This window comes from Theobroma cacao, chromosome 8 (assembly GCF_000208745.1).
Source record: "Theobroma cacao cultivar B97-61/B2 chromosome 8, Criollo_cocoa_genome_V2, whole genome shotgun sequence".
NCBI lineage: Eukaryota > Viridiplantae > Streptophyta > Magnoliopsida > Malvales > Malvaceae > Theobroma > Theobroma cacao.
The window spans coordinates 2,239,542-2,266,824 of NC_030857.1; the positions used below are offsets into that span (position 1 = coordinate 2,239,542).

Below are 27,283 nucleotides of genomic sequence, written 5' to 3' on the forward strand. Positions count from 1 at the left end.
TCCGTTCTGCACAGCCTAATCATTTTACGTCTCGTACAGTCCAATCCTGTTAGTGTCTTGCGCCTACGGCAACTTATTCGCTGTTCTTCCGATGATGGCCTGGATTGAGCTTGTCACGGGATTTACGAGCCGTGTCAAGGAAGGTTAACTTGACCTAGAATGCGCTTATCTTGCTTGTACCTTTTGGATTAAGTTGCCCTTCTCTCTCCACGTCAAGTAAGAATGACGTGGCAAATTCAACGGTTGCTGATGCGACGGGTTGCCTCCTGTGTCCTATAAAGAGGCTTACGGTTCAAAATTAGGGCGATTACTACTACCGGGCCATGACAGTGCAAGCTCTGCCCTTTTTCGAAATTCTGAACCGTTCAATTCTTCCTTGCCTGAACTCAGCCGTGGCATCTTTATCTCAAACCAGCCAGGCTCATGCTTACATACTAAAATCTGGAGTTTGTATAGATACCCTTATTTCTACAAAGCTCATCTCACAATATGCTAATCGCCATTGCTTTGCCGAAGCAGAACTTGTCCTTAACTCAATATCTGAGCCATTGGTATCTTCCTTTTCTGCTCTCATTTATGCCCTCAACAAGTATAATCTTTTTACCCAATCGCTTTATGTTTTCTCTCGAATGCTCTCTCGCGGTATTTTGCCGGATAATCGCGTGCTTCCGAATGTTGTCAAGGCTTGCGGTAAATTATCGGCCTTCAAATTGGGAAAAGAAGTTCATGGAATTGTTGTAAAATATGGGTTTGATTCAGATTCAGTTGTTCAAGCTTCTTTGGTGCATTTGTACTTAAAAGGTGATCGGATCCAGGATGCTAAGAATGTGTTTGAGAGATTGCCGGAACGGGATGTGGTTACTTGCGGTGCTTTGCTTTCCGCTTATGCTCGCAAGGGTTGCGTTAATGAGGCAAAGGAAATCTTTTATGGGATGCAAAGTTTCGGTGTGGGCCCCAATTTAGTGTCTTGGAATGGTATGATTACAGGGTTCAATCAAAGCGGACAATACAACGAAGCGGTTGTCATGTTTAAGGAAATGCATTCCGAAGGGTTTTTGCCTGATGATATTACAATTTCTAGTGTTTTTTCTGCTGTGGGCGATTTGGAGAGGTTAAATATAGGGATTCAGGTTCTTTGTTATGTGATCAAACTAGGTCTTTTGCATTGCAAGTTTGTTATTAGTGCGCTTATGGATATGTTTGGAAAATGTGCATGTGCAGGGGAGTTGATGAAAGCGTTTGAAGAGGTGGATGAGGAGATTATGGATACAGGTGCTCTCAATGCTTTAATAACTGGACTGTCTCGAAATGGTCTTGTTGATGTTGCATTGGAGACATTTCAGCGATTTAGAGTGCAAGGGAGGGAATTGAATGTTGTATCCTGGACATCAATAATTGCTGGATGCTCACAGAATGGGAAGGATATTGAGGCATTGGAGCTTTTCAGAGAGATGCAGAGTGCAAGGTTGAAGCCAAACTCTGTAACAATACCTTGCTTGCTGCCAGCTTGTGGAAACATTGCAGCATTGATACACGGTAAGGCAGCTCATGGCTTTGCAATTAGAACAGGAATTGCCAATGATGTTCATGTTGGCAGTGCATTAGTTGATATGTATGCTAAGTGTGGAAGAATCCATTTGTCTCGACTTTGTTTTGATAGGATACCGAGCAAAAACTCAGTCTGTTGGAATGCAATTATGGGAGGATATGCAATGCATGGTAAGGCTAAGGAAGCTATTGATATTTTTCATATGATGCAAAGGAGAGGGCAGAAGCCTGATTTTATCAGCTTTAGTTGTGTTTTATCTGCTTGCAGTCAGGGTGGCCTAACAGAAGAAGGTTGGCATTTTTTCAATAGTATGTCTAGAGACCATGGAGTCAAAGCAAAAATGGAGCATTATTCCTGCATGGTAAACCTTCTAGGTCGTTCTGGAAAGCTAGAACAAGCGTATGCCTTGATCCAGCAAATGCCATTTGAACCAGATGCCTGTGTTTGGGGAGCTTTGCTTAGTTCTTGTAGACTTCACAATAACATTAGTTTAGGTGAGATTGCTGCACAGAACCTCTTCAAATTAGAACCAAGCAATCCTGGAAATTACATCCTTCTTTCCAATATATATGCGTCTAAGGGCATGTGGGATGAAGTAGATGCCGTGAGAGATGTCATGAGGAGTAGGGGCATGAAGAAGAATCCTGGTTGCAGTTGGATTGAGGTCAAGAATCAAGTGCACATGCTTCTTGCAGGAGACAAATCACATCCACAAATGACTGAGATCATTGAGAAGATATATAAATTGAGCATGGACATGAAGAAAGCAGGTTACCTCCCAAATACTGACTTTGTGTTGCAAGATGTGGATGAACAGGACAAGGAGCAGATCTTGTGTGGGCACAGTGAGAAGTTGGCAGTAGCCTTTGGGCTTCTGAACACTCCTCCTGGCTCTCCACTGCAAATAATAAAAAATCTCAGAATCTGTGGTGATTGTCATGCTGTTATAAAATTTATATCTGGCTTTGAAGGGAGAGAAATATATGTCAGAGACACAAATCGCTTTCATCATTTTAAAGATGGAGTTTGTTCTTGTCGGGATTATTGGTGAATGATTTTATGGCTGACTAGGTTTTAGTTGAAAAGACTGAAGCAAACCAACTGACAGTTCCTTTGTAATTATCCTACTTATGAAGCTGGGTATTGGTTGTATACACACCAAAAACCCCAGTTGAGTAAGCTAAACTCTCCCTCAGTAGGAAGATAAGCATCTTGTCTTGGTTTCCTTTGAAATTTAAAAACATCATGATGGATATATATTTGAACTCAAATTGGTGATACTGTTGCACTGCTTGCGGATGCTTTGTCTTTCATTTAGTGCATGTTGGTGTAGCAGATTACTACCATCTTATCCCTATTCAAGTAGACCTCAATTTTCCATGCTCTTCCTTTGGTGCTCAAAGAAAAGGTATAAAAACATCTTTTGTGGAAACATGCTCTGCCATGACTGGCTTCAATTCTGCTATCCTATTATCAGGAAACCTACAGCCTTACTGCTAGTGATTTAGACACTGTGTACTGCAGCACTGTTAGGCCTGGAACTGGAAGGAACTTTCATGTTGAAGAGATATTGTTGGAATTTTAGTTCCCCTCGTGTGCCCTCCTTCGAGCACACACCTAATTAACTCTGGAGAGTAATCCTGTTTCTGGAAGATTGGAAAGTGATTTTTAAGTTAGCTGTTGAAGTCTTTATGCTTGCTCTAGACTTTAAATTCTTTGCAACAAAGCATTTTTAACTGATGCTGAATTTAATTTGATTCTTGACCAAGAAGGAATGGTTGCCTCTCAAGTACTGCTATATAAATTGGGTCACAGCTTTGCGGAGAGAATCTAGCTACTGCTGCACAAGTAAATTTTCCCCTGGAATTTTTTGTCGGTTCTTTTATTACCATTGTTGATAAAGTTCCATGGTATAAAATGCCGTAATCTCAAGATCACAATTCACAATCTCTTCCAATTTAGCATGATTCTCATGTTCTTTATTTAAATGCTTGCGGAATTTGCAGCTTGAGACTTGAGATGCATTTAATGTGATGCAGGTCAGGAAATGGATCTTTTTATTGTCTGCTCCAACTTCTGTCAATTATGTAAGCTGAGTTATCTGTTTGAGACTCTGGACCTTTTGTCTTCAGTAAACTTAAAGCATCCTGGGTGCTTCAGACCACCATATTTGTACACGCTTTATAATCCCAGTTTATTCATAGTATGTGCTATAGTGATTGGAATTATTGCCCTCAAAAGGTAATTCTTTAAAACAGATATGCCTAGTTTTATAATTCACAAATGAGTGGAGCGTTCACTTTGTGCTGGTGATAATTGATATTAAACAAGTATTCACATGTGTACCGGTTTACTGCAGAGGCAAAATTGAAGTGACAAAACCAATGATGATATCAATTAAATGCTGTAATGGAGGAGTAGTTTATCTTATCTAGTCTACATTGCATGGAATCATATTAACCAATAAATAAAAGTGTATCATATCTTGTGTCACCTTTTTGCCCAGTTTGCTTGGTTAAGTTTATGACATCTGGGGACTACTTCTGAATAATTTTCTTCTTATTTCCAGGTCCATCATTAGAAAGATATAAAGTTAGAGCAATATTTTAATGCTCTGCTTTCTTTTGAAGTTGTAAAGCTATATATATATATTCCATGTATGGCTGTCCTAAGGCCCTCTCTATCACGTAAGAAACTAATCTCATAAAGAAAATCATCTTTCTTGGTTTGGGGCTACGATCAAATGATTGATGAAACACACATCGGAGACTATGATTTCGTTGTGTTGTTTTCGTAGATGCCATGATAACAAGCAAAATCATGGGATACGCCCCATACTCCAAAGTCTATCCCTTCCATTTCCTTTTGAGCCTTTAATGCATTTTAATATCAAGTTAGGTGACAGGATCCCATTAAATCAAGGGTCCCATGCTCTACAATCAAACGGAAAATTAATACACTAGCAGTATATAATTCAATGGGCCAAACCAAATCTCACTACCAATCATTTTCTCTTCTTTCTAAGCCAAATTTCGGTTACAAAATCCAGCCACCACCACCACCTCAGAGGGCAGAGTCCCCCAGCCACAGCCCCCTGATTGATCACATTTTTCACCCAAAAAAAAAAAAAAAAACTTGTGCCAAAAGTATGAGTTAGTGCTTAACAGAGCAGAAAAGTACAAGGAAATAAACCTCAACTGTAAATTCGTCAGTGCCGTTTCTGATCCTTCTTGCTTGTCTGCCACGATACGCGTCAACCCTAAAACCGCTGAGAATTCCATTTGTTTCCCTTCCCAATATAGCCGTTACCACCCCACTCTTGCACTCATAGCCCTCGCCCTCGACGAAACTTAATTTCCCACTAAACCAGCTGACTATTATGCGCCATGGAGGGCACTACACCCCTCCACCTCTCCTCTCTCCTTCTCCATCACCCGCCCTAAACTCCACCACCACGGCCGGCAGCCACCACCCAATGCTCGTTTCTGTTTTCTTAGCCCTTTTTCTGCCATGCGCTGGCATGAGCGCGGTTTTCATTGTATATATCTGTCTTTTGTGGTACGCCACGAACTATCGGACTGGTAATTCAGGGTCTTTGGCGATTAAGCAGGTGGCTGAGAAAGGGTTGTCTGTTTCGGAGCTTGAAAAGCTGCCGAAGGTCACTGGGAAAGAGCTTGTCTTGGGGACTGAGTGTGCCGTCTGTCTCGATGAGATTGAGGCTGAGCAACCTGCTAGAGTGGTCCCTGGTTGTAATCACGGGTTTCATCTGCAATGCGCTGATACCTGGCTTTCTAAGCATTCGGTTTGTCCTGTTTGTAGGGCCAAGCTTGAGCCTGATCAGCTCTTCGATGCTTCTGATGAGAATCCCTGCTAAGCCTTAGCCTTAACCAAATTCAGGGTCTTTCTTTTAACAGTATAAAGTTCAGTATTTGGTGTTTATATTTAAGAATTTTCCTAGGAAAAAGATCGAAGAATGATGTTCATCTCAGTTATTTCACTTTCATGCATGTATCGGGTTTCTTTCTTTTTCTCCTTTTTAGTAATATTTTGTCAGTTAAATTTTCATTGATATTGTAGACGATGTGGGATTTTGCTGGCTTAAAAATCCTCCATTCTTGAAGAGCTTGCTTTTTTGGCCTTTTTGGTGTGGAAGTTGGAAAAAAAGGGACGATGAGAATTCAAGGGAAAAAAGCAAGAAAAATTTGATAGAATAATGAAAAGTAAAAGACTCATGAACTGGAATGGTTGCCTATGGTTTATGTCAGCAACAACTCCTACTATATGCGTCAAAGACTGTAGTTTTCAGGAACCGTTTGATTAAGATACAACCTTTGATCAGTTGGTTACTTCACCCATTTAACGGCATTGAAGCATCAGCATGTATCTTCTCTGTGAGTATAACAAAAAGTTTGCAAGCAAAGCGAGGCATTTTACATCCATAGACGCCAGCCTGCGATCAATGTGGTTATGCCGCGTAAGGGAACAAATTCCCTTTCTTGATTTCCATTTATTTAATATAATATTCGAAAGTGCAGAACAGTCCTTCAGGTTCTCCGAAATTTCCCAAATGGTCCCCAGTGTCCTTTTGTGCATGTAGTGTGAGTGCTGGCAGGTTGCTGTGGTAGCTCCCCGACCGCTCCCGAACTAGCCGTCTCACCGTCTCTTTATATGCCCACAGCCCGTGGGGGTTTGTGTCATTCTTCCAATTAAATTAATTAATACTGCAATTAATTCTTAATTGATTTCGGAAATAGAATTCCAACTTAGGATCCTTTTGTTTTTTCTTAAATTAGTTTTTAGACAAAATTTTCAGGATTAAAACTTATTTAAAAAACTAAAAATTTATTTTTACGGATAAATATTAGATCTAGCAATTTTCTTAAAAACTATTATTTGTATTTACAATTTTTTAAATACAAGTAACGATGAAAAATATTTTTTATAAAATAATTTAAATAAAAAAATTAATAATTTATTACAATAATAAAAAAGATTAAATATTTTTATAAAATTTTGTATAGATAATTTTTTTTAATAAATCATTTTTCGATTATCAAAGAAACCCTCAATTCTATCAAAAAAAAAAATTCTTATACTTATTGATGTAATATTGTAATGCTCACAGTTTTGGGTCTGTGTCATTCTCCGATTAAATGAATGATTATTGCAATTAATATTGAGTTAAATGCTGATACAATATTATTATTAACTCTAATCATCTAAATTTGGATAATTTGATTGCCACCTGACTACGACTCTGGCTTATCTTCCCATGGTTACAGGTTACCTAAACCGCAATAAAATTTGTGAGTAATAGACAATTTGATAGTAGCATGCTTTTTTGGTGCATTTGTCTTAAAAGTATTTAAAATTATTAATATTGATATAAAATGGGGTTATTAAGTTATTAATTAAAAGATAAAACAATAATGGGTATAAGCACTTATTAACAAGATTCAAATACGAAAATATCTTGAAAAATCTAAAATCTCCTTAGCATTTAATACCTTCAATAATTGTGGGTTTAGTTGATTGGGTTATAAAGAGGTCATATTCTTCAAAGTTCTAAATCATTTTTGAATGGGTTAGGCATAGGCATTTATTATCCTTTAATTATGTTTTCGTGTACTTCTCACTCTTGCCAAAAGGCTTAATTTTTGGGGTCGATTTGGCCACTAATTAAGAGAGGAAAGCAATGATGTGGAGGGTGCCTATCACCCAATGTTCTATATCAATGATAAATCAAAATTGGAACATAAAATTTATTTTCAACTATTGAGGATTTTTGTTTTGTTTTTTTTTAATAATTATTCCATTATCTCTATCCCAAATTTCAAGAATTCTTTAAATTAAGTTATAACTTGTCAATTAAATTGGGTTGATTATATTTATTCAAATTGATGAATTTTCAAATAAAGTATTAAAAATATTTTATTTTTATGTATGTTTATACCATAAATCCTAATAAAAGGAATTGAATTTTTAAAAATAAAAAATAAAACAACAACAATTTGATATGAAAGCTCACGTAACTAACCTTAAGTAGAATTGGTTTCGATCGATTAGACTTTAACACGTCTTAAACTAATTCATCTTCTTTTCTTTTTCCAAACAAAAAGCTTATTCATAAGAGGTTTGGTATGAAGAAATTCTCCATTTGGAGAGTATTGATGTGTCAAAGCCAAATTTGGAAACAAAAATATGTGATGCAAGGGAAGGTCCACATGCCACACTGATAGCAATCTCTCTTCAAATCTTAACCTCACATATATAGGGGAAAAAAAATAGCCAGCTGTGTTAATTTGTTTCTGCAATTATACCCAAAACAACAAAGTTGTTTTTGCATTGATTTTGAGGTGAAATGAATATGGACAAACTTCGCTTGTATTGAACGTGGGCAGAGACCTCGTGGCAAATACCATTTCCCTTTAACACACGGTGTCCCCATTCGCCTTCCTGCAATTCATTCCAAGACAAAACTATGTCTGCGATAACATATTTTGAGCTAATACCCACCAAATCAATCAATGAACCATATGCTCTTCGGCTGTGTTATTGATCTGATGTTACCATATGAATCAATGATTGCCTTTCTGTTTCAAAACTGGACTGGAAACAATTAACTCAGTTGGAAGCTTGCCGCAGCAGAAATCTTCTTCGCTTCGAAACAAAAGATTTTTGCTTTACCATTGGGTACGATATGCGATATTAACATATTAATATGATTATATTTGATATAAGATACGTTTTGTATAATATATATATGTTTATCGTATGATATAATATGATATTCGATATTAAAAAATTAAATTTTAATATTGATACGCATGCTGTTAGATTTTTTGCTTATAAAAAAGTTGAATTAGCTCAAATAGAATATTGTGGCTTGACGAGAAAAAAACCAAATATTAAGATAACAAAAAAGTAATAGAAATGTGGGTATCATCAGACTTTAAAACTGCTGAAACATAGTCAAAGGTGCTCATAATTAATGAAAACCTAGGATGGAAGTGCCAATATCTGAATTGAGTTTTATTAAAACACGATTGTTTAGTTATAGAGGTCACGTGCATGACATGCATAAATATATATATATATATATGAAGTTGGTATCGTAAAGCACTGATTTGGATTGAAATCGTGATTGTTTTCCAATGTTATTAAAAAGAAATATATCATCTAAGATATGTGTTTTTAAATTTTATCTACAAACTATCAAATCGAAAATCCTTGTCAATTGTTGTCCAGTTGCCACCACATAATTACGTAAGACTCTCGTTTAGTGATTAGGGGTTAGGGACAAATATTAATCAATGTAAATCAAAATAATCAATCGAAACTTATTGAATTTAGTTAATTCAGTTTATTTTTAGATTTTACAATTAATTAAAAAAATGATTTACGACATTAAAAATTTATAATTAAATCATGAAAAAAATTAACCACTAATAAAGAATTGCCCTAACCAATCAAACTAAATCAATTTTTTAGATTAATTTTAAAAATTTAAAATGGAATAGACCAAATATTATTCCATTTTAACGTCAGCATGAAATTAGGGGCTTGAGCTTGAATGAGCCCAAATACCTCCACTGCTTTTGTTTGGGTTTATGAAATCCCAGCCCATATTTTAAGATTGTAAACTAAGTTAATGATTGAGAATCAGTCATAGGCCCATCATGAACCCAATTTCTGGCTTCAGCTAAAGGAGGATCGCCAAGTGATAGATAATATGTCATTTTTTTCTTGTTATAGTTTTTTAAATATGCTAATCCCTCTTTATAAAGCTACGTCTTTTTTAATATATTCATACGTTAAATTATGTACATAAAGACACTTTCCTCTTTTGCCAAAGATTTCGATTTTTATATATTTATGTTAGATTATTTGTTGATAAAAATGTGAAAAATTTGTTTAAGAATGAGATTTTATATAAAATATTTAAAAAATTTTCAATAATATATAAATTTTTTTGTGTTTAAAATTTGGTTTTGCTTTACATCCAAAGGCAACAAAAAGGTGAAGTGAACTTTGACCTACCTTTTTGCCAAAGTCATTTTAACATTTGAAGCGATTACCGGCGCGTTACCAAACTGCGTCCTACAACGCCACGTGCTCCAAACGGAACTCGACACGAAACGCCGATCGCGCTGGCTTGTAGGTCACGAACTTCCATCAAAACAGGGAAGACAGGGTCCGCGCTGTCCCTTTTTTTGCTTTTGCTCACTTGGGCACGGCAGCTGGCTTGACACGTGGGCTTCGTCCACCGCTATGTTTGGGGCTTTTGTGGTGGGACCCCGAAGCTCTAAAGATTCCAATAATTGGAATTCAATTGACAGCAACCCCAACAACTTCCATCCACTCCGGCATCATGTGACACTTGTCCTTTTTTCTAACACGTGGCCTCCTGCGTACGGCCCCTGGTATTTTCTTCTTCCTTACTCTCCTCAGACGATAAATTTGGCCCCACCCCATCTTTTCATGTTTAGAAAAAAAAAAAAAACTCGGCTACTTAAGCTTTTAAAATTTGAGAAATTTGTTGCCCAATCATTTACCCAATAATTTTCTTAACGAAATGGAATTTCCCTCTCAACATATTTCAAATATTACATTTTTTTAGTAATATAAAATAAATTTATTGTTTTGATATTAACAGTATTATTCTCGTAAATAGAATTTATTCATGAAATATTAATTTAAAAATTATTAAAATATTATATGACAGTATAAGTAGAGTTTAAGATGTATTAAGTTTTCAGATAATAGTCTCTTAACATGGAATACAACCCTGCACAAATGTCATAATTTCTTTTATGCCGTTTTGGTCGATTCCACTTGAAAATTAAGCTGATCTTGAATTCTAGACCAATTCCTCAGAATTAAATGTCCGTTAGTGAAAGAAGATTGATCTGAAACAGTAGAATGGGGATTTTCAGGCAAAAGTTAGGTTGCGATTGATTAGTAATGCTGTCTGTCACCATCTCTGCGAATGTCATTGGATTATCATTGGCTTATAAAGACGAGGCACGTCGGAAAGAGCTGTCACCAAGGGCAAACATTTTACAACCTGGCTGCGGCCTTTTCTTCTCTGCCTTTCTTTCTCTCTCCCTGTCCGAAACTCCTAATCTTCTTGCATCATTATCCGGAAAGAAAATGGGACCGCTTGTGCTATCGGCAGAGCCCAAATCTCACACATATGCTCCTCTCTACACTTCTTCTACCTTTTTTTTTTTTGTTTCAATTTTACCATTTTTACATCAACCGAGTTTGATCCCTTTGCTGCCATTTGAAGGATTTGGTACTGCCTATTTCTCTTTTTTGCAGGAATCTGTGTGGTGGTGGTGTCGTTGTTGTTGGTGGTTGGTTGACTGTTTTAATATGCGAGAAAGGAGAAAAGGTAAATATGGGGAACTGGATTTCGATGACAGCACCGACATGTAATGATATGACGGGAGCATGTAGGTTGCCACGCGTAAGGTAATGAGCATGCGTAAATGCAAGGGAGGGGGAAATCTTTCCTAGAAAAAAGAAAAAACTTTAACCAATGGTAGGCAACAATCTGTCCCGGAATGCAAAACTAAGCGGCAAAAGTAATAGGAAGAGAACTTTTTGTTTAAGGTCTTCGAGTCAGACGTTGCCAAGTGTTACCTTAGTGGGGTCCCTAAATAAATGGGAATTCAAAGCTAATTGTTACAGGCTTTCAGCCGCATAGGGGCACGCAGCCCATCCTCGCACGCACCTAAGGGTCAGAGGCTCTTCTGGGAAAAAAAAGCAACAAATTCTATGTCGTGTTAACAAGATATTATATTTATTTGACTTTTAAAGATTAAATAATAAAAAATTTAAATTATAATAATTTTTGAATTAAATTTATAATGTTTTGTTGTATTTATAATTTTAATATTAATTAATATTTTTTTATTTTCATGACAATGATAATATGAGTAACTGTAATATATAATTGATAATTAAAGTAGTCGATTGTATTTAATCAAATCAGTTGCGCTTGATAATATTAATTTATTAAATTATATGTTTTATGTGTATAAAATTTTGATTAAAATTGATATTAAATTTGATGATACTTAATTTTTTATTTTTATAACTTTTATAAAATGCCGTTGGATCAGATTTTATATGAGATGGGGGAATAGGGGACTCGTAGATAGAGGTAGAGGCTCTCATATCTTGGGAAGGGAAAGAAAGTATATTAATTCTTTTATTTTTTATTTTTAGTAATAGTATTATTTTTTAAGTAAATAAGAGAGGGTGGGAGGAAGAGAGACAGGTGTCCCTTCGGTTTTGTTTGGCTTTCACAACATCAATTCAAAGTCTTTAATGACAACACGGGACCTTACGCATAGGCCATAGCTGGGCAACGCTGGGAGATTAACCCTTTTTCATCCAAAGGCTAATGTGTCAAACCAATAGGTCATACGCGTGGCAGGTTTTCGGGTACCTGACCCAATATTGAATATGTGTCGTTCATTTGTGATCAGGCGGGGAGATGTATCTGTAGTTTGGTGGGCTCTGCATGGCCGCAGATTATAGCTCATGTACATGAGAAGCACTGTTGGAGTCTCTCTCTCTCATGAATTTTGGAGTGAATGCTACGTGTGGGCTGATGCATTATGGGGGTTCGACGGATGTAATGATGTGCAAAGAATATGGTTCCAAGGAATATAAGCATTGGAAGTACTGGGGAGTCTGGTAATTGACTTAATCTGGACACGCCAAAACGAAAAGAGAGAGAGAGAGAGAGAAACTGGTGAGAAAGCAAGCGATGAAGGAGATGAATTGGGAAAACAACTCCAACAATCCGGTTCAAACTCTGACAAACGGTGACTCCGAGAAGATTTCAACCTCTAGATTTTCTTCTCTTCTGGCTTCTAAAGATCGGGATTATCTTCTCTCCTCCAGTGAAGCTGAAGCTGAAGCTGATCAGGTTCCCTTCTCTCTCTCTCTCAACCTTTTGCTTTTTATGGAAGGAATATATCTAACATCCGTTGGGTTTTTAGCTACCAGACCCTGGTTTATCCATGGTTTTTTTTCTTCTTTGCTGAAGCATTTGTTCTTTATCTTCAGCATCTAATGTTTTTTTAGTGTAAACGTGGTTGTGGGTCAGAGATGAAGCATGCACTTGCTTTTGGCCTAACTCACTCATGGCTTCACCGCAATAATCTCCTGCCAAAACTTTTTGTACTCTCGATCATCATAGATCGACTCCTTTTCTACCTTTTCTTTTCCCCCTCTTCTTCTCCTAGCTAGGTCCAACTTCATAAAGAGAGGCAGCAGGAACAAGACTTCCTACTGAAACTACATGCAGACCTTTCAGACGGACCTTCTAGAACTATTATTATTGTATTATTTTTCTCTAAAAGGAACTTAATTTAATTAACTATACTTATTATTACGATCTAATTCCTAATAAATTATCCGATTATAAGTTATTTTACTTAAAATATAATATAGATTACTAAATACCTATTATCCTTGGAAATCTTTGAGGAGATTTGTCTGGTAGCAAGTGACTGCTGGGAATACACTACACATGGCTTGGTAGCTGGTAAGTTAGTCGGTCTGTGTTAGGGAGGAAAGTTCATTAGGGTTTTGAAATGGCAAGAAACTCACCTGCCATTGCTCTTTTTCAATACAATCTATAGTTTTTTTTTCTCATTAATGTTGACATGTGGCTTTCCCTCATGGAATTTAAGAGGTGGGTTAGTTTGGGCTGCTATGGATCCTCACCAAACTGTCTGGTTAGTTTCTATTTCTAACCAGGCAATAATTAAGTTTATACCTCGGAACATAATACACTATTTCATGTACCAAGTTTACTGAATTAGATTGATTTTATGGGATGGAAAAGAAAATCAACACGTTTTCCAGGAAGTTTGAGTTTGTAAGGGATCCTAAACCTAACTCCCATCTGCTAATGTATATGCTAGACAGCCCAAATTGTTAAGTTAGGGTATCAATCATTGATATGATACTGATCATCCAGATATATTATGGCACCACCAAAGATGAAAAAACATATGGGATTGTCTGATAGAACTTGTTAAGTGAGTAGATCTTATGTTAGTTCACGAGTTGGCACAGTTTTTGTTAAATTATCAAACTCGAAAATGACGTTGATTTAGTTTTGAAGGGAAAAAATTATTCTGGGTCGTCTTATGTAATTATGATTGTAAGGTGAATCTTTTAAAAGATATGCTACTTTTGTATGGAATCACATGAAATTAGCTGGGATTGAGTATTGAAGGACTGTGTAAGATGCATAATGTAAAATCTCTAATCCTCCTGTCGGCAATCCAACACTGCCCGAACAAAATTGGTTGTGAAGAAATATTCTTTTTGGTGTTCTTGTCGTGGTTATGTTGCTCTTGTGGGGAAGGGAATAGGGGGAAGAATTCTTCGTATGAGGGTGGGGTGCCGGGCTGATTGAAAAACCCCACCTCCATCCTTCCTCCTCCCCGCAGTCCTCCTACTGGTCTAGGTTGGGGGGGGGCGGGGGGTGCTCGCTAAGATACTCCTTGTCACGAGCAACACATGCCAAATATGCCTGTCCTTATCAATAGGGGTTCCCACACTGCAGTTTGTGCTGTGAACAACTAAGATGGAAGGACATGTGGCTTTGCTGTTCATCGCTTTAGCCTCACACTCACGCCATAGCAGTAACACGTGGCATATTTATCCTTACGATTCCGGAAAGCTGGTAGCACATCGCTTTCAGATTTTGGGGTTTGTAGGGTTGATTTTTTGTGGTGTGGATTCTTACTTATACTACTTTCCTAGTTATGGTATCCTTTCTCATTAGCTTCAAATACACTGCCTAACATAAAATGTAAGAGTATCGGTTTGTGGACAAACAAACTTGACTTTTTCATTTGGTGCTGAATCGCACCATTACTTGGTTTCTTTATTTATAGCAGGTGAAAATTTCGGATCTTGAGGGCAGGGTGATTGGCCTTTACTTCTCAGCTAACTGGTATCCGCCGTGTAGAAATTTCAATCAAGTACTTGTCGATGTCTATGATCAGCTGAAGAGCAATGGGTCTAATTTTGAGATTGTATTTGTGTCATCTGATGAAGACTTGGATGCCTTCAACAATTACAGGAAAAGCATGCCATGGCTCTCAATTCCATTCTCTGACTTGGAGACAAAGAAGGCCTTGAACCGAAAATTCGAAGTCGAAGGCATTCCTTGCTTAATTATTTTGCAGCCTGAAGATAACAAGGATGGTGCAACTTTCTATGATGGTGTGGAACTCATTTACCGGTATGGGGTCGAAGCATTCCCATTTACCAAAGAGAAGTTGGAGGAATTACAAAGGGAAGAAAGGATGAGGCATGAGACTCAGACCTTGAAGAATTTATTGACAAACCCTGATAGAGACTATATTTTGGGTCAACCCATAACTAGAAAGGTCAGTGCTTACATCTCATTGATGTAATGTAGTTGGATAATATGTTGTTAAACGTGGCTTAGCTTTTAAGACCTCGCTGATATTGATTGATGATTGGAAATTTTGTTGCTGAGAGAGTATTAAAGCATGTAATATTGTGTCTCTTTTTAGCTGCACACATATTCTTTCATGTGTGCATTGCACTTTATATGTTCTACAACTTTTTTCTACTTTTTGCAATCAAAAACATCATTTTTTTCTTTTTTAACATTCCATTTTATCCTAAAATAATTGTTCTTTTAAAGGTACTTACCATTTATAGTCTTTAATGAGTCTATTCTTGCATACATAGATAACATAGTTTCAAGAAATAGAACCTCATATACCTTTCTGGGGCATTGACCATAGTGACTGTCATCTAATCTCGAGCACAAGAGTGGCATACCCTATACATCTTAATAAATTAAACCAATTTTCTTGCATAGTTAATGAAGCAAATTCTCTTTATAGCTTATATTGATGCGAGTAAGTATGTGTTGAGCAATCAAACTTTAACAGGGTATTATTTCAGGTATGCTAACTGAGTAAGCTCCACTTGTTGATCATGTTGTCCTTTACCCTTACTTTTTGAAAAGGTATCCTCACCCGACATTATCATATCTGTAAGGTCCAATTCCCAGTGTCATCTGAGGCAAGGGCGAAGCTGGATTCACCGACTTGATCTTGGAGTTCCTGAGCCCTCCCTTATGTGGCGTAGATACTTTGAGATTAATGTTCTTGTGTTAAGGGCTGATTGAGTTGTATATGTTTCCTTTGCAGGTGCAAGTGGATTCCTTAATAGATAAGACAATTGGGCTCTACTTCTCAGCCCAATGGTGCCTTCCAGGTGTTACGTTCACTCCCAGGCTGATATCCATCTACCAGAAAATCAAGCAAACCTTGGAAGAAAAAGGTGGTGAGGACTTCGACATAGTTTTTGTGTCGAATGATCGCGATCAGAGTTCGTTTGACACCTACTTTGGTAGCATGCCATGGCTAGCTTTGCCTTTCGGAGACCCCAGCATTAAAAGCCTTGCAAAGTACTTCGATGTGCAAGGCATTCCCTGTTTGATAATCATAGGGCCTGATGGCAAAACTGTAACCAAGCAAGGAAGAAATCTTATAAACCTGTACCAGGAAAATGCATACCCTTTCACCGATGCCAAAGTGGAGTTGCTAGAGAAAGAAATGGAGGAGGCAGCTAAGAGCTTCCCAAAATCCGAATACCATGCAGGACACCGCCATGAGCTTACCTTGGTATCGGAAGGCACTGGAGGGGGGCCCTTTATATGCTGCGATTGTGATGAGCAGGGTTCCGGTTGGGCTTACCAGTGTCTGGAATGTGGGTACGAGGTGCACCCCAAGTGCGTCAGAGCTGTGGCCCCAGGCTCAACTGAAGGAAGCTGATCATTGTCAGCTGGAGCTACACGTAATGTTTGCTAATTGAAGCTTTCATTCTGCCATAATCAAAGATTTGTCAGACCTCCGTTTGTTAATTTGGCTTTCCCTTGGTGATCTATATACGCTATGCCGGTTTTCTATTATTGTAGCTAAGCCATGAACATCAACATTTGGCAGTAACAAGAAAAACGTGTTTTCCCAAGCCAGCATTCTTGTGTGTGGAAGGTGATGCTTCTTATTTTCTTTACTGCTTTCTCACGGTTAAAGAAATTCCTATGGAGGAAATGATCGTAGAATCGGGGATAGCAGTACTAGTGACAATTCCTCCACATGGCCGGGGGTATCAAAGTGCACAAGGCTCCACATGCAATAAGGATGTCTTGCACTTTGCCATTACCAAATTTATTTTCTTTAATAAATAAGGTGTGCATTTAATTTACTTTGCCTTTTCTTTAATTAACGTAATTCCATCTCATCGAGCTTGGATGCACCCACATTATTGAGAAGCCTAGAAGTTGGGAACCATGAATAAATAATCACTATTCTACTACTTGTATCATGGTTGCTTGCCACTCGACTGCAGACCACGTGTGCCTTTGCGGTGCTAACGTGGCAAGCTTGGCTGTTTATTGTCTAAATTGTAAAAATCAAAACGGAGGAAGCTTCTCCGAAGTTTCCTTGTTTCGGCAATTGCCTTTTCTGCTTCTTTCAAGCAATAACGAACTTAGGCAAAAATTTTGCTTTCGAATTTAGGAATAAATATGAATCGGTTTAAATCAAAATAATCGATAGAAACTGATTGAATTTGGTTAGTTAGAATTCTTTTTTTTTAATCAATAAATATAATTAGTTTATTTGACTATTTTTGTCGGTTTTTTTTTCTAAAATTTACAAGGAAAGCCATTACAAATGAACTATTAATAATTTATTTTTTATATAAATATTATTAACATTTTAAAAATATATCCAGAAAATATTCTCAATTTATGATAAAATAACTAATCGAAATAGATCGAGATAAATCAATTTTGATTTTTTTCAATATTTACTATAATTCGATCAATTTTAATAATACTTTTACAAAAATTTTATTAATTTAATTTTTGAGATTTTAAAATCAAATTGACTAAACATTTACTACTATTAAAATCTATAAATATACCTAAAATAATTGAAAAAAAAATAGTAGGGTAGACTATATAAAAAACAATTAGAAGCAATAATCAAATCAAACACTATAGTTGTACCTGGTTAAGCTATTATTTGGAATTGAAAGTCAGCTTTGAGTGCTAAAATAGAACTATACTCTAAACATAAATATCTGTTGAATGATAAGGGAGGTAGGAAGAAACCAGAAATTAAAAAGTATATTCTTTGATGCCCACGTCATCTTGATAGCCACGTTGCATAAAAAGAATGAATGAAAAATTAAAAAAAAAAAAGTCTCAATCTCCACCAATGAAAACATTATTCAAGTGGGACTGGCACTGATACGAGTTATCGCAGGGTTTGGTAAACGAAATAATCATATTCTTTCCCTTACCCTTTCTGTGACTTCACATAATAGACTGCAAAAAAAGTGTTAATTGCTCAAACTCTTTAATATACTTTTTAATTATAGTTTTATTTAAATTTTTTTATTACTAACAAGGGGAAAAAAAAATCACATAAGATCACATGCTTGTCCGTGACAGCAGTAACTATCAAACCGGTCAAGACTTGAGAGAAAAGAACCGGATCAAGCCGGGTTTTTCTTTGATTTTTATAAAATTTTCAAAAAGGTCTCTAAATTATGTCTATTTATGTAATTAAGGTTTTATTATATTCAAACATATTCTTATTTTTTTTATTTTTTAATAAAAATTAAAATTATTAAATTTAAAAATAATTAATATTTTTTATTCATGTGATATATAATATAATAATAAATATGATCATGTGATAATTAATATGAAAATAATTTTATGATTATAGCGTCAAATTACATAATATGTTTTGTAAGTGAAAAATATCTATTAATATCGAGTTTGATGATAATTAATTTTTATTAAAATTAAAATTTATTTAAATATAAATTTAAAAGTAAAAACTTTGTTTTGTTGGCCTATATTGTGTATAATAAAAAAAATAGGACTTAATTGCATGAACAATAAAATTCTAAGACTTTTCTTATTATTTGTTTATTTTTTAATATCACATTCTCTACTCTCTCATCTATCTTATCAGATCCCTCCACAAATTTTCGTTCCATAAATTCTTTGTCATTTAGTGCTTAAATTCACCCTTTTGATTTTACACTTCTTCTCCTTCGCTCAATCAACCTGTCCCAATCGAATTGGCTATATCTTCTCTCATTTTGGATCAAATTCGCCAAGAGCTTGTTTGGCTCAAAACGAACTCTTCCTAAATTCTAATCTCGGTAAGACCAGAAGTTCCAAACTTTGCGAATTTTGGTTCAATTCGTAACGAAAAACGGCGGTTACTTGTTTGGATCCGAAATAATGTTTTAATTTTTTTTTTCCGCTTTCTTTGATCTGCGTAAATGTTGGTTCACTGTAGTGAATAGTGATATGTTCATATGTTTCTGTTTTGAATGTTATAATCAGCTTGAACTTGAAGATGGGAGCAGAAAAGAACTTTATTGACATGGAGGAGGGAACGCTGGAGATCGGGATGGGTAACTCACTATTTCTAGTCTCGTGCTTACATTTTCTTTGTTATTTACTGTATATCATGCAAAGCCTTCAACCCTGAGTTCTGATCATCGCCTAATCTGGACTGTTTTTTTTTCTATCTATTTTTAAGTGAACTGCATGATGATGGGGTGGTTTTCTTTTTCAGCTTTTAATTGATTGTTTTTGTCATTTGTTTAAATTCATGAAATGTATAACATGATGGTGAAGTTGAGATGGGTATTTAATTCTTTCGTTTTTGGATTGGAGTGATTTTGCATCAAATATGATCTATGTGTAATGGGAGGCTCGAGTGCCATTAACAGTTATTTTGGTCAGTGTGATGCTTGTTTAGAACATTAATCAGGAGATTTTTGGTTTGCAGAGTACAGAACTGTGTCTGGTGTGGCGGGACCATTGGTCATTCTTGACAAAGTTAAGGTAGGTTTACTCTTCTATCACTTGATGTTTATCTTCAGAATTGATAGCAAGTTGTTTGATGATATATGTGAATAATTTTGAAATGTTTCAGGGTCCAAAGTATCAGGAGATTGTCAATATCCGATTAGGAGATGGAACAACTCGACGTGGTCAAGTCTTGGAAGTTGATGGAGAGAAAGCAGTTGTGCAGGTATTTGTCCAAGCATGCAACCATGAATTCTGTGCACATATGAAAAGGTTTTATTGCCTTTGTTATAAATGATTGTTATTTGAAGTCCATTTTGATATATTAAAGCCAATAATATCATTACCATGATAGATAAATTGCTGAAAGCAGTAGGTGACAATTGGTTCTGTTAATGTCTTTAAGTCTATTGAGATGGTGGCTGCATTATTCTTTTCCCTTTTTCCTTTTCCAGGTTTTTGAAGGAACATCTGGAATTGACAACAAATACACAACTGTGCAATTTACAGGAGAGGTAAATGGTCTGCTTTGTTTGAATTTGGTATTATAGGTTTCATTTTTATTATGGCTAGCAGAAGTAGACTGGTGATAGAATGGTTACCTTTATAGGATTTTGTAAACATCTGTGATTTATTTTTTTTGCCCCGTGTTTTCTTTGATGCACAACCTTTTTTGATGATATATGTGCTTTATAACTGGCACACACTTTATTCGTTTTAGTATTTGATTATATATAGTTCTGATCTCCTTGTCTTGGACCTGTCTTGCAACAATTTTATGGTTACAAATGAATCTTCTGAGCTTTCTGAAAGAGGGAAATTCTTGGAACACTCATTAGTTGCATCTTTAATCCTCTTTGTTTGTGATTTTAAATTTTTAGAAATGCAATGGCGGTGGGTTTAGTCATTTTTGTAGGCTGTTGGTTGTTGAGCCCCTTCTAATGTGTGTTTTACAGGTTTTGAAAACGCCTGTGTCATTGGATATGCTAGGGCGCATATTTAATGGCTCTGGAAAACCCATTGATAATGGCCCTTCTATTTTGCCTGAGGCATACCTAGATATTTCTGGTAAGTGTATGCTGGAGACTATGATATTTTAGTAATTGAAGGATGAATCAGTATATGTTCCATTGTAAATTTCTGTTCTTTGTCATTCCCAGGGAGCTCTATCAATCCTAGTGAGAGAACTTACCCCGAAGAGATGATTCAGACAGGGATATCAACAATTGATGTCATGAACTCCATTGCTCGTGGACAGAAGATTCCTCTTTTTTCTGCTGCTGGTCTTCCTCATAATGAAATAGCTGCTCAAATTTGTCGTCAGGCAGGTCTCGTAAAGCGGTTGGAAAAGTCTGATAATCTCCTTGACGTACGTCTTCATTGTAGCCTACTGTGATATTAAAGAAGATTGACTTGATTGTGTGTGCTTTATGATTATTGACTGTTTGTTTTTTGCATTTGCCTGTCCTGTGGATTGACTTTTAGGATCAAGAAGACAATTTTGCCATTGTGTTTGCTGCTATGGGGGTGAACATGGAGACAGCTCAATTTTTTAAGAGAGATTTCGAGGAAAATGGGTCTATGGAGAGAGTGACGCTTTTCTTAAACCTGGTAATTTCCATTAATTAGTCTCTTTTGGCTCAGCACTTTTTTTTTCCTGCAAAGTAATTCAGGTTATCGACATTCATGTCATTGTAAGTTTTGTCCCATTGAAAATGACTTTGTTTATGAGCATTCTTATCAAGAAATTAGTCCCACTGCTCTGTTCTTAATCTTGAACTGCTCTGTTTAATGTGTTTACAGGCTAATGACCCCACAATTGAACGTATTATCACGCCTCGAATTGCCCTTACAACTGCAGAGTATTTGGCTTATGAATGTGGGAAACATGTGCTGGTTATATTGACAGATATGAGTTCTTATGCGGATGCTCTTCGTGAGGTACATATGTTTATATCTGTTCAGCTGGGAGGATATATGACATGCAATTTCTTTGACAAATGATTCCTATACCAACTAATAGCCTTCTATTGATGCTCTTCGAACATCCGTCATCTTTAACTCAAAAAGTCAAAGGCAAACTGTTGTTTTCTTAAGAACTTCCATAGGTATTTTCAGAAGCTAGAAATGACTTGGAAAGTGATTTTAATCCATTGGACAGTGGCTTAGAATGACTTAAATCTGATAAACCGATAAATTGATGCTCTGTCTGGTTATCTTGTATGCTGATGCTTGACAGGTATCATTAAATCATGTTCTGTATGTGCCTACAGGTATCTGCTGCCCGAGAAGAAGTCCCTGGAAGGCGTGGGTATCCTGGTTATATGTATACTGATCTGGCAACAATTTATGAACGTGCAGGGCGTATAGAAGGAAGAAAAGGTTCCATCACCCAAATTCCTATCTTGACCATGCCTAATGATGGTAAGAGGAAACTGCAACACAATATAGTTTTCTTTAAGTTTTATTGATGGTGATCTGATATTACATTCGGTTGATTTTTTTTGTGAACCAGATATCACGCATCCCACACCAGATCTTACTGGTTATATTACTGAAGGGCAGATATACATTGATAGACAACTCTACAATCGACAGGTGATTGAAACAGTATTTATTATTGTTTTAATCAATCAAACATGGTTATAGAATCTACTGTAGCATATGCACAGGGCTCATGTTCTTGGAATTTTGTTGTTGTAGCTCTGAACAGTGTGTGTAATTATTGATCTTGTCCATGTTTGTTTATTTTCTGAACAGATATACCCACCAATTAATGTACTACCTTCACTTTCTCGATTAATGAAGGTATGACTGTTAATTATTATCATTTCATTTTATATGAGAAAATTTGTTCACTTATTAACAAGTAGAATCATGAATTTGGGAGTTTATGCTGACCTTTTCCTTTCATTATTTACATTTCAGAGTGCTATTGGTGAGGGGATGACTCGTAGAGATCATGCTGATGTGTCCAACCAGGTCTGATTGAGAGGTTCTAAATGAAGCAAGGGTTTCTCCCACTTAAGTACTAAGTATTATTCAGACTGAAACCCTGTTTTCCGTGATTTCAGCTATATGCAAATTATGCTATTGGAAAAGATGTTCAAGCAATGAAAGCTGTGGTTGGAGAGGAAGCACTTTCTTCCGAGGATCTGGTTTCCCTCTCACTTTCTCTCAGATTTATATGCGTCTGTTGTGCCTGTCATATTAAGAATTACATTTTTGACTTTTCTCCTTTCTTTATCAACTATCAGCTTTACCTGGAGTTCCTAGATAAATTCGAGAGAAAATTTGTGACACAAGGTGCTTATGATACTCGCAACATCTTCCAGTCACTTGATTTAGCATGGACTTTGCTTCGCATCTTCCCACGTGAACTTCTCCACCGTATACCTGCAAAGACACTTGACCAGTACTACAGTCGTGATGCAACAAGCTGAGCTGATAAAGCTGTCGCCCTCATGTACCCATGTCTGCCCTTTGCTTGTCAGTTCGATTTTCAATTAAATTTCTCCCATCAACACTTGCCTTTGCTGCATACCCTCAACAGAACTCAGTTTCGGTGACTGGTTTCTCTACTACTGCAGTGCACGACTTATGTTTCTTTCATGCCTTGTGATTATTTTAGTCATAAGTAATTCTTTTTGTGGAGAAGGCGGAAACTTTTGGCAAGAACAATATTTTCAGGACATCAATTTTTTGTCATTGGAACCGGCTGTTAAGAGTTGAATATTGCCTAGGAAAATACGGGCGTTGGTTTGTGGTGTTGGATTTCTAGCTTTTGTCTTGGTCAAAAAGTCTACCAGCACCGTGTTTTTCTCATGGGCTTCATTGGCTGCTCTCGTTTAGCACTGTCCAATGTCGTTTCAAACCTTATTTTGGTCAGAGATTCGGCAGAGGCCCGTTTAATTTACGTGGAAATTTCGTTGAAATTAGTTGCCAATGACTCGCTGATGGGAACCAAAACCCAAGCTGGCTTGAAGTTCATGCTACATGTTTCATCTAAACAATATGAAACAGACAGATTCCACGTTGAAAAAAATTGGGGTTTCCCAGAAATTAATGTAATAAATGGGTATAAATGCATACAAAAAATCATATCAGGAGCTACTGTATGTACAAAATTCTGAATTCCTAGTAGAATTCTGTTGTGGCTATGTGTCCTTTTTAGTTAGAGCTTCCTAGTCGAGCTTGTACTACATGAATCGAAGCTTTGTCCATGACGAGTGGGTTTTAGCAAACCTTCCAAGTAGTAGAAGACAGAACTGGTTACAGACGCCAGCATAATTTTCTGTCTTCCACTTTGAGCGTCAAAAACTTCTCCTGCACAGTGGGCAAGATTTATGCTCCACTAGCCACCTTTGGATACACGAAACATGAAACATATGGTGACAGTGTGGCAAGCTATGAACTACTTCCCCCTGTAAAAAATCCTGGAAATTTGAAACCATATACAAGAATGATCAACATAAAGCTGTTTCAATCAATGGAGTTTAGTCAAAACACTCAAAACTGACAGGAAAACTGGCTAATCATACAAGCAGTAACGATAGGGGCAGAAGCGAAAAGAAAAAGTGAAAAATAGATTAAAAAAAAACCTGGAGGCAAATCGAGCAGGAGATCCTATTCCTGGATGAATCCCATACGTTTTCTTCTGTGAGTCTGATCTTTGGAATATTTTGTATTGATTCCTTTGACAACCATTCGGGCATATTCCAGGGGACTTGGTTGAACGTAGAGTCCAATGCGTTTATCTAAATCAAAAGCCAAATTCAAATTCAAGCATTAAGATAAGGAAGACTACTCTTTAATTTTATGAACAGTCATGCCATTTTCATATCATCTGATCAATATTGGTTGGATTTAGACTGGACGATTCATGGGGACCAGTTTCCCACTTTAAACAGGATCAGAAAAGGGAAGAAAGTTGTGTGTGAAGAATTATGGGACGTGGATTTCACGTGGTCCAAAGAATCTTAGTGCATGGGCAGAGGAAAGGAGAAAACTTAGAAGCGCGACAGAGACGGGTAATCTTACCGATTGGAGGAGATCCCTCGTTGCCACGTCATCGGAACTGCAAACTATGAGTAAAATTTTAAAGAACTTGATGGAGAAAAAACTGCCCTTTATGGCTCCAACCGTGGCTCCACGAAGACAACCGATCTTGGTTTTTGCCCCAACATAAGCACCGGTCAGGGCTCCTAAAGGTGCTCCAACTGCAGACATAAAACCAGATTCTGATAAGTTTTAACACCATAGTTTTCTAGCAAACATGCTAGATATATACTTCTGAACATTCTAGGATGAACCGAAAAGATCTTCCTTTGTTTCATTTTGTCTGGTTCAAATGGAAAAGACCAAATAAGACAAAAGTAAAAAGAAACTAACCCACTGCAAATACGGAGATGAAGATTGCATAAAACAGTTTAGAAATAAGTGCTGAAGTTGCTGAGCAGCACAACTCCCTTGCCTCTTCAGCTGGAAAACATGACATGATGAAAGAAGGAGAAGGGCAGAGGCTAAGGTCCATTAATTGGAAGAGAGCATATCCTGAAATCAAGTTTTTGAAAAAACTAAGGCAAGAAGGAATCCTGGCGATGGAAAAATAGCGGCTGAATCACGAGAAAATCGGCCAAGGAAGGCCACTTGGTTGAGAAAGAAAACAAGCAGGTCAATCATGGGAAGAGCCCCATTCTTTAAGAAGCACTGCAATTGAACCTCTGATTTCGTCTTAAGCAGAAGGCAGGAGCCTACGTGTTGTTTCTAAATTCTGATGAGAGTTCTTGGTCAAAGTCGTCCACTGATCCCAGCTGAAATCAAACTAGCTTCAAACAAAGCAAAATAACTGCTTGTTTCCTTAAGCTTTCCTTCCGGTTGCTGGGGAGTGGTCCATTTTATTCATTCTCCTCAAAGCCGCCATGTTTTTCTTTTTTTGGGTACATCTCAATCAAGTTCAAAAAAAGGTCAAAAAAGATTTAATTTTATAAAGTAACATCAACAGCCATATTATACTAATTCAAATTGTTTTATACTGAATCCAACCATGAGCATAGCATGAAAAATAAAATAATTTATAAAAAAATTAAAACAAATTGGTATGGTCAATCAGTCCTGTCATGCCCCAGTTACAGATCATTATCTTATTCAAAGGAATACTAACTCTTTCTTACTCTTTTATCTAGTTTAGTACCTATCAAACAAGACTTGGATTGAGGCGACGTTGGGAGTTCGAGAGACCAAGTCTGGTCTTACACACCCCAAAGTCATGTTCGGCTTTACACTTGAATACAACAAAAAGGTGTTGGTTAGGACTTTGGTTGGACCTAGATTTCGGCCTCCAGGGAGGTGGTCTCCGTCTTACTTTGCTTCTCGGGCTTTGTCCAGGATTGGGCCTGCGAGGTACGCACGACAACAATCAGGAACTGTATACTTTACATTGGGCTTCGATGGGATTTCTCGCAAATGGCCGAAACAAAACGGTCAGATAGAAAAGCGTATCCTTTGTTAACAACCAAAGTAAGCTCTGAAACACGAAACTCAACTCCGAATCCTTTCCGTCGCCCCTTTTTGCTATTTGTTTCTTCTCTGCTCTCTCTCTAGAAAGCGGGGCAAGCAAAGCACAGGATAGTTTGTGCAAACAGAAAAGGGTGAGGAATGATACTCAGGACCATCCAAGGGGCAAAAGGAAAGCACCTAATAAAGCAACAGTGTATCGAAAACTACTCTTAAAAAAGTTCTCCTGGATGCGCCTGCAACAAATCTTTCACAATCCAATCACAAAAACTGAAAAAAAAAATCTCTATAGGCTAAGCCACCTTAATCACGAAAGCAACAGCAGAAGAAAAAAGAACTCCTTTCTTAACAGCCATCAATGGGACTCTGCCAATCTCAGGGATTCTGCTTGAGGCATTCCTGGACTCATGAAATCCCAATCTCTTCCTCATCTGATTCTTCCCCTCGCCCATATCAACCATTGCCTAAAGCAGCTCGAGAAGAGTTTAACCCACCTCGGCAAAAACCAGCCTCGGAAAACCAAAATCCTTCATCATCCCAGATTGGGTCCATTTTGCTCAAACCTTACGTCGACATCACTACCTTTTATGATCTTGATAAAGAGCTGGGGAGAGGTCAGTTTGGTATTACTTATCTCTGCACTGAGAAGGCAACAGGGAGAAAATACGCCTGCAAGTCTATTTCAAGGCGTAAACTAACTTCTGACAAAGATATAAAGGATGTTAGAAGAGAGATTTTGATACTTCAGCATCTAACGGGGCAGCCAAATATTGTTGAGTTCAAAGGTGCTTATGAAGATAGGCATAATCTGCACTTGGTAATGGAGTTGTGTTCAGGTGGCGAGCTTTTTGATCGGATCATAGCTAAAGGGACTTATTCAGAACGACAAGCGGCTTCAATCGGCAGGCAGATTGTGAAAGTGGTGCATGACTGTCATTTTATGGGGGTTATGTATAGAGACTTGAAGCCTGAGAATTTCTTGCTGGTTAGCAAGGATGAGAATTCTCCAATAAAGGCCACTGGTTTTGGACTCTCTGTCTTCATCGAGGAAGGAAAGCTTCTCCTACTACTTTTTACCGGTTCTCTTTGATTTAAAATGCTTTTGTTCTGGAAGTTGATATTCATTCAAGCTTGCTCTTTTGATTGCTTCTGAGAAAATCGAAGGTGAAGAGGAATCGGGGTTGAGAGAATCCTTCTGGACAAGGAAACCGAATCGTTTTCCAAGAAATGATTCATTGAATTAAAAAATTTACAATCTGATATATATATATATATATTATATATATATATAA

General features: G+C 37.0%; 6 protein-coding genes across 7 annotated transcripts in view; 5 read left to right on the forward strand and 1 right to left on the reverse strand.

The window, feature by feature from the left end:
• On the forward strand, positions 33-3,481 carry LOC18591608 (pentatricopeptide repeat-containing protein At1g20230). Its single transcript, XM_007017826.2, has one exon. It carries the CDS (start codon positions 324-326, stop codon positions 2,598-2,600), a length of 2,277 nt encoding a protein of 758 aa, XP_007017888.2. The 5' UTR covers positions 33-323; the 3' UTR covers positions 2,601-3,481.
• On the forward strand, positions 4,534-5,669 carry LOC18591609 (E3 ubiquitin-protein ligase ATL23). The gene has a single exon (XM_007017827.2). The coding sequence runs from the start codon at positions 4,929-4,931 to the stop codon at positions 5,421-5,423; it is 495 nt and encodes a 164-aa protein (XP_007017889.1). The 5' UTR covers positions 4,534-4,928; the 3' UTR covers positions 5,424-5,669.
• Positions 12,068-16,945, forward strand: LOC18591610 (probable nucleoredoxin 2). Of its 2 annotated transcripts, none has more exons than XM_007017830.2 (3): positions 12,068-12,494; positions 14,485-14,979; positions 15,778-16,945. In XM_007017830.2, exons 1-3 carry the CDS (start codon positions 12,333-12,335, stop codon positions 16,402-16,404), a joined length of 1,284 nt encoding a protein of 427 aa, XP_007017892.1. In that variant the 5' UTR covers positions 12,068-12,332; the 3' UTR covers positions 16,405-16,945. The 2 variants fall into 2 exon arrangements, with proteins under 2 accessions (XP_007017892.1, XP_017981136.1); XM_018125647.1 differs by having other exon boundaries at positions 12,071-12,494; positions 14,482-14,979.
• On the forward strand, positions 18,645-23,249 carry LOC18591612 (V-type proton ATPase subunit B2). Its single transcript, XM_007017833.2, has 15 exons — positions 18,645-18,817; positions 19,005-19,075; positions 19,456-19,511; positions 19,603-19,701; positions 19,931-19,990; positions 20,432-20,543; positions 20,636-20,844; positions 20,961-21,086; positions 21,279-21,416; positions 21,749-21,899; positions 21,991-22,073; positions 22,236-22,283; positions 22,404-22,457; positions 22,550-22,633; positions 22,733-23,249. Exons 2-15 carry the CDS (start codon positions 19,018-19,020, stop codon positions 22,916-22,918), a joined length of 1,464 nt encoding a protein of 487 aa, XP_007017895.1. The 5' UTR covers positions 18,645-18,817; positions 19,005-19,017; the 3' UTR covers positions 22,919-23,249.
• On the reverse strand, positions 23,126-25,398 carry LOC18591613 (NEP1-interacting protein 1). The gene is made up of 4 exons (XM_018125649.1): positions 24,867-25,398; positions 24,516-24,694; positions 24,077-24,232; positions 23,126-23,911 (listed from the first exon to the last, which is right to left on the reverse strand). The coding sequence occupies exons 1-4, from the start codon at positions 25,006-25,008 to the stop codon at positions 23,789-23,791; spliced, it is 600 nt and encodes a 199-aa protein (XP_017981138.1). The 5' UTR covers positions 25,009-25,398; the 3' UTR covers positions 23,126-23,788.
• Positions 26,431-27,283, forward strand: part of LOC18591614 (calcium-dependent protein kinase 29) — a gene marked incomplete at its 5' end in the record, with an annotated part of 4,296 nt that continues 3,443 nt past the window's right edge. Inside the window, one exon of the mRNA XM_018125453.1 lies at positions 26,431-27,043. Coding sequence (XP_017980942.1) covers positions 26,431-27,043 — 613 coding nt within the window. The remainder of the gene's footprint in view (positions 27,044-27,283) is intronic.

What these genes read in the sequence shown, in the direction of transcription:
- LOC18591613 (XM_018125649.1), bottom strand. Translation starts at nt 25,008, where the DNA reads ATGGACCTTAGCCTCTGCCCTTCTCCTTCTTTCATCATGTCATGTTTT. An exon ending in CATCTCCGTATTTGCAGTGG is followed by an intron (nt 24,695 to 24,866) that starts GTTAGTTTCTTT and finishes TTATGTCTGCAG; the next exon opens with TTGGAGCACCTTTAGGAGCC. An exon ending in CCTGCTCGATTTGCCTCCAG is followed by an intron (nt 23,912 to 24,076) that starts GTTTTTTTTTAA and finishes TCAAATTTCCAG; the next exon opens with GATTTTTTACAGGGGGAAGT.
- LOC18591608 (XM_007017826.2), top strand. Translation starts at nt 324, where the DNA reads ATGACAGTGCAAGCTCTGCCCTTTTTCGAAATTCTGAACCGTTCAATT.
- LOC18591612 (XM_007017833.2), top strand. Translation starts at nt 19,018, where the DNA reads ATGGGAGCAGAAAAGAACTTTATTGACATGGAGGAGGGAACGCTGGAG. An exon ending in CTTGACCATGCCTAATGATG is followed by an intron (nt 21,900 to 21,990) that starts GTAAGAGGAAAC and finishes TTTGTGAACCAG; the next exon opens with ATATCACGCATCCCACACCA. An exon ending in CACTTTCTCGATTAATGAAG is followed by an intron (nt 22,284 to 22,403) that starts GTATGACTGTTA and finishes TTTACATTTCAG; the next exon opens with AGTGCTATTGGTGAGGGGAT.
- LOC18591610 (XM_018125647.1), top strand. Translation starts at nt 12,333, where the DNA reads ATGAAGGAGATGAATTGGGAAAACAACTCCAACAATCCGGTTCAAACT. An exon ending in CTGAAGCTGAAGCTGATCAG is followed by an intron (nt 12,495 to 14,481) that starts GTTCCCTTCTCT and finishes CTTTATTTATAG; the next exon opens with CAGGTGAAAATTTCGGATCT. An exon ending in GTCAACCCATAACTAGAAAG is followed by an intron (nt 14,980 to 15,777) that starts GTCAGTGCTTAC and finishes TTTCCTTTGCAG; the next exon opens with GTGCAAGTGGATTCCTTAAT.
- LOC18591609 (XM_007017827.2), top strand. Translation starts at nt 4,929, where the DNA reads ATGCGCCATGGAGGGCACTACACCCCTCCACCTCTCCTCTCTCCTTCT.